This window comes from Nicotiana sylvestris, chromosome 7 (genome assembly GCF_000393655.2).
Source record: "Nicotiana sylvestris chromosome 7, ASM39365v2, whole genome shotgun sequence".
Taxonomy (NCBI): domain Eukaryota; kingdom Viridiplantae; phylum Streptophyta; class Magnoliopsida; order Solanales; family Solanaceae; genus Nicotiana; species Nicotiana sylvestris.
This window is the reverse complement of record NC_091063.1, coordinates 106505517-106511193: the sequence shown is the minus strand read 5'-3', so window position 1 is coordinate 106511193 and position 5677 is coordinate 106505517. Positions and strand designations below refer to the sequence as shown.

The 5677-nt window shown below is 37.3% G+C and overlaps 1 protein-coding gene across 6 annotated transcripts; it reads right to left on the bottom strand.

Annotated features, from left to right (window-relative positions):
* Positions 1 to 232: 232 nt before the first annotated feature.
* On the bottom strand, positions 233 to 4648 carry LOC104226386 (GPN-loop GTPase 3-like). Of its 6 annotated transcripts, none has more exons than XM_009778369.2 (10): positions 4555 to 4648; positions 3767 to 3907; positions 3517 to 3625; positions 3350 to 3431; positions 3151 to 3236; positions 1908 to 2011; positions 1689 to 1819; positions 1485 to 1578; positions 1146 to 1201; positions 233 to 690 (listed from the first exon to the last, which is right to left on the bottom strand). In XM_009778369.2, exons 2-10 carry the CDS (start codon positions 3809 to 3811, stop codon positions 549 to 551), a joined length of 849 nt encoding a protein of 282 aa, XP_009776671.1. In that variant the 5' UTR covers positions 3812 to 3907; positions 4555 to 4648; the 3' UTR covers positions 233 to 548. The 6 variants fall into 6 exon arrangements, with proteins under 6 accessions (XP_009776671.1, XP_070006915.1, XP_070006916.1 ...); XM_070150814.1 differs by having other exon boundaries at positions 233 to 684; XM_070150815.1 differs by having other exon boundaries at positions 233 to 645.
* Between the last annotated feature and the right edge of the window lie 1029 nt (positions 4649 to 5677).

Here is a 5677-nt window from a genome sequence, read left to right as displayed (position 1 = left end):
GACAATCTATATTAAATCGTACACCATTCAAGGTGTTTCTATAGGAGCTTTTGGTCCTATTCAATTCTTTAGATTCCAAGCGTCTCGGATTTAAGACTCCCCGTCAAGGAGCTAAGAGCAAATAAACTCGCTAGAAAGAAAATTAATCAGTACACTGATTCTGCCACAAAAGAAATGGCAGACGCATAATAGCTTCAACATCAACCAAATTTTAAACAAAAAAGCAAAGAAGAATCTGAAATCTTCGCAAAAGCTCGCATAAAACGTCATATCTGAAAACCATTTCTAACATGCTTCGACATCGGCAGTGATTTGTACCAGGACAACACCAGAGAATAGGAAGTCTTTTACCTCAAATATGTTTCAGGGGATAATTACAACTTAATGAGAAGATCAGGCAATTTCAAGAGGTAAACTTCAAAAAGATTAAGTCCCGCAAAAAAGACAATTGTTGATTTTCGTCCGCCCACCACAGCATTGCCTCCCTAGAGCTTACTGATTTGAGTAAGACCTTGCTCCTTTTAGAACGAGCCAAGAAGAATTAATTTTCAATCGTCCTCCTCAGGGTCGAAATTTTTAACCTTTACATCAGCATCCTCTCCATACTGAATGCAGTTGTCAATCTGAGATAAGATGTACTGTATGCTGCAAGACGGCAGAGAATATTGATCTTTGCCATTGAAGCTGAAACTATAATTTAATAGTAAGACTAACAGCACAAAAGGTGCTCTTGTGTGGGTTACGCACACAACAAACACATACACAAGCACAGACAAACAAGGTACAATCCATCTGGTGGTTCAGACGTCTAATGTACTATCCCTTAGGTCAAAAGTTCTTAGCATAAGTTTACCAACCAAGCAATCTATAAAAAATGGCTAAATATCTGGCAAACTAAAAAGCACAAATTATCACTGTCGTCATCATCACATTTTTATTTCAGATAAGTTACTATGAAAACCTGAAGTGTGAACAGGAAGCTGGGAGTGAAAACATGAGAAGCAGGTGCATATTGACGGAATGGAGACACTGAAAGATCATTGCATTATGTTTGCTATCAATAAATCAAGCTGATCAATTCAATCTCGAACAAACATTGCTTCCATAAAGATTATTTAAATTTACCACAAGGAAGAGTATGTTACCTGCTCTCTTTTCTCAAGTCAAGAGGGAGAAAGCTCACCATGCTGTACTGGTCCACCTGTACACAAGAAAAATATCAGCCATTACAGATGACTTTCTTCTCATATCTTTTCATCCGAAAGTAAAGACTTAAAGTAGGGCAGAATCCGTGGCAGATAATTCATATCCTACAAGCCTGTACAATCTTGTATCTAACTTGGGAGAAAGAACAACCTCTTCAAGTAAAGTTGCCATTAGGTTCCAATGACAAAGAGAATAATCGAAGAACACAAAACATATGTGATTGTCAATTCAATAACTAATACACAATTCTTGGAAACATCATAACTATCACAGCCTACCACTTCAATCAAAGATTTGTTAAGCTTCTGAAATTGTGGAGCCATTCGCTGATTCAACTCTGCTAGTAACAGCTGAGGCTCTGGATCCAAGTAACTAAAGGGAAAATAAATTTTAATACACTAAAATAACAAAGACAATTAGTGGGAGCATGTGTTGAAAGTGCCAAAGACATGAAACGAAGAGTTAGAGGTAGTAGGACTAACTTCTCAACATCCTTTTTGTTTGTCACAAGATCCATTTTTGAGAGAATGTTAACATGAGGTAGTTCAAGTTGAACCATAGCAGAGAGTGAAGACATGCAACCACTTATGAATTTGGTCACATCTGTGATAAACTGAGATACAAAAAGAACATAAACGCCATGGTTAATAGCAGGGGAAGGAAAAAGAGAAGAAGAAAATCAACTAGTAGAGATCACGCACCTGAGAATCAAGTAAATACACAACACAAACATTAAAATTTTTACGCCTTAGGTGTTCCACAAAGTTCTTCACCACAGGAACATGTGAAAAAAGTTCAATCTGGCCTGTATAATGATGAAATGTTAGAGTACTCTATGTGTGTGTGCGTGTGCGCGCGCGTGCATCTGGGAGTGCATTTGTGCATTTCTTTCTATAAATACATAAAGATATTTGTTACGAGCTATGTTGCTCGGACTTTCGGAAAATGTCGCTGGGTGCGTGTTGGATCCTCCAAAAGTAGTGTATTTTTAGAGGATCCAACACGGGTGCGGCAACATTTTGGAGAGTCCGGCAACATAGGTTACGAGATAAGAATACAGGTCAGTGTAGAAAGTTAGATTATGGGTAGTCATAATAGGAGACAGATGGCCGATCAACAACATAACAATGTAGAAATCCTGTTAGGAAACTTGGAACAATTTTCCAAAGTTAAGGATAAGACTAGTGCAATGGACTAATGTGGAATTGCTGCATCATTTTTATCCTTCAATGACTTGAAGCAAGAAGAAGAGGGAACACCATATCTACAGCCTTAGGATGGAGAGATGGAGCCCAAGGAGTGGAAAAGGAAGGAGTTCTTAGTTTGATGCGAGCCTTTAAGTAATGCATTTAGAAAAGAGAGAGGATGTTATGTTCTCGTTCTGTATCTAAGACTGCTCCATCATTGTCCAACGGAGTAGAAGGGTCTTAATCACATAAGTTGCATCAAAGAGTAAATATATCTGAACATGCAATGTTCATTCTCTGAAAATGTACACAAGGTGGATGTCATGGACACAAATAATGACATCAAGAATTAGTATCTGAAAATTAATTCAGATGTTTTGATACAAATGCTTCCAGCATAAGAATTAGACATGTATCTCAAAATTAATTCAGGTGACTTGATACAAATGTGTCCAGTAGAACAACATTCTGAAATCATTAACAAGAAAGAAACAGCTAGCCCTTGATTTCAATCCATGAACAACCTAAGCGGCAAGTGTATGTAAAGACAATTCCAAGGAAAATCACAACTGATAGTCAAGCCCTCGGAGACTATCCACCACCCATATGTCCCTATAGTATTTACTCACATGAAGTTATGTTGGCAGTATTCTAGGTTAATATCTTCGCCTGCTAACAAAACTCAGTAGTCTACAGTGGAGAATTAGTACTGCACTGCTAATATAAGAACAAATAGGAGAGGAAAATGTACAAGTACCTGGGCAGTCAAACACTAGGTAGTCATCATCCAAGTAGTTGTCCAATTCTTCTGTTAGCCACTCATCCAAATTTTCTTCAAGATGTCTGATATCACCATCAAGGGCTTACAATTTTGACAGGACAAAAACAGGATTTTAAAAATTTTCATACAAAAGAAACAGAATTCTGAAATTGAAAAGCCTCTAAAGGAAGGATACTCCATGCAATACATAAGGCCACCATTTGGTCCGAGACCTAGTTCTTCCATAACATCATCTAGTGAGATGAGTTCTCTGATGTCTGCAACCAATATCATTAAGTTAATTTTAGAATTAAGACATATGAACAGAAAGCTAATTACTTCATATACTCCATCTCTTCTCACCCATAGCCACTGGATAGTCAAAGTTCTCGGCAGCAGGATCCAAGTTGACAATATGGATAGTGCGCCGCGTGGTCTCACAATGTTGATGCAAACTAGAGCAGTAAGTGGACTGTAAAAGAAATATCAGTCTAGGTGAAACTAGCCATATCAAGGACATCTTTTTAGCAGGATTGGACATCCAAATATAAATCAAGGACATATCCAATATGAAACATTATAGTAACGTTAAGCAATATGATCCAGCTATCACCTTTCCACTGCCTGCAGGGCCAATAACCAACTGTGCGTAGCCCATGATCACTGCCTTTTCTGTTCCTTTTACACGTTGCTCAAATCGAGAGGTCAACTGAGGAGGTTCTGAGAAAATTGAAAATCTGAAAGAAGCCAAGAACTGCAACCAACATGTATGTTGCACACCACACACCAGCCGCAAACAACAAGCTTAATGTATCAGCTTGGCCCATAAGCATTATCACGAGAAAAGAAACATCACAATATCACCTGAACTACCCATAAATAAAGCCAAAAAGAAAAAAAATGATTGTTGAAAGCAGCCAAACAAAATTCTTAGGCTCATAAAAAGCCCCTAAAAACGTAAAAATAGACAAAGTTATAATAAGCTAAAGCAACATCCTTATAATGGGGGTATCACGAATTATATCTTCAGATTTCTAATATATGCAACAACCATATCAACAAATAAAAGAACAGGCATTAGTCAACAGCACGATTCCAAACCCTCCCCCCCTTTCCCCACACCCACTCATCCCACCACCCAAAAGGCCAAAACGATGAAAAGGCAAAATAAAACTTGTTCCTTTGAATTGGAAAATAAAGAGTCTATGGTTCTTATTTTTCATTTTTTATATAGTTTTTGCTTGAATATAGCAGCAAAGAAAGGACGAAACTATTGTCGCCCACATATATTGCAACAAAGTACGGACTAAGTTTTTTACAATACAAAATAGTACTAACAGAGACAGAGAAGCATATATTATGGAAAAATCGAAAAGAAAAGCATAAAAGTCATGAACTTGCCCGAAGTTACAGAGGACGTAGATGGTTTCTCCTCCTATTTCTTCTCTCTTCCACCTAATAGGTAGTAGCCTCTTTTCTTTACCTTTTCTCTTCCGCGTCAAAAAGCTGCCAATATATATATATATTAGAGGTGCCAAAACAAGCCCAAAACCCCCAACCCGCCCAACTTTTAACGGGTTGGGCTCGTAAGATTTTGCTGATGGACTAATTTGGGCTGAACCTATTTTAACCAATTAGGTGAACGGCTATTTGAATTAAATCTTCATAAAAGAACCCAACTGTAACCCGTGAAGTAGCCCAAACCTAACCCGTCTAACACTCCTGTGAACCCACTAAGGTGAAGAAGGTCCTCTCCAACTCCGGCAAATCTGCTTCTCTGAACTCCTAAAGTTGGTTTTCCTATCTTGTTTTTCTAGGGCGCCCCATTTAACTTATACTTACTTTTTAAAATGTTTTAACTTGTACCCACTGTTTAAACAACTTCAGGCATCTTTCTCCTCCTCCTTCATTTTTTGAATGCTGAAAATTGAGATATTGTTATACGTTCTAGCCTGATGATTCATATATATCTGCTTGTCCCATTATGTTCAATTTGGTCTTATTCACAATAATTTAACCTCTTAGATATTTTAGCTTTACAGGCACATTGATTTTTGGTTCTAATTTATCTGTAGTAACTTGTTTTCATGTCGAAAATATTTTTCATTCATTAATCTTTGAAATGAACAGCATCAATCGCTGCTAATCATGATCTATTAAATTCATTGTTGTTTTAGAACTTCAGCTCTAAGAATGCTGAAGTTCAGCAAATATAAACAAAAACTTCAACTCCTAGAATGCTGAAGTTCAGCAAATACAAAATAAATTTCAGCCTTGAAATTCATCACAAACAGAACAAAGCTTCAGCTCAAACATGCTGAAGTTAAGCAAATACAGAACAAAACTTCAGCTAAAACATGCCAAGTTCAGCAAATACAGAACAAAACATCAGCTACTAGAATGTTGAAGTTCAGCAATTACAAACAAAAACTTCAGTCAACGCATGTTGTTGTTTTATTGAACTGAAGTTTGCCATTTTGCACTATGAACTGAAGTTTGTGTGATTGCCTTTGCAAGTCAGGCC

What these genes read in the sequence shown, in the direction of transcription:
- LOC104226386 (XM_009778369.2), bottom strand. Translation starts at nt 3,811, where the DNA reads ATGGGCTACGCACAGTTGGTTATTGGCCCTGCAGGCAGTGGAAAG. An exon ending in CCTAGTGTTTGACTGCCCAG is followed by an intron (nt 2,012 to 3,150) that starts GTACTTGTACAT and finishes ATCATTATACAG; the next exon opens with GCCAGATTGAACTTTTTTCA. An exon ending in GACTTGAGAAAAGAGAGCAG is followed by an intron (nt 691 to 1,145) that starts GTAACATACTCT and finishes ATTAAATTATAG; the next exon opens with TTTCAGCTTCAATGGCAAAG.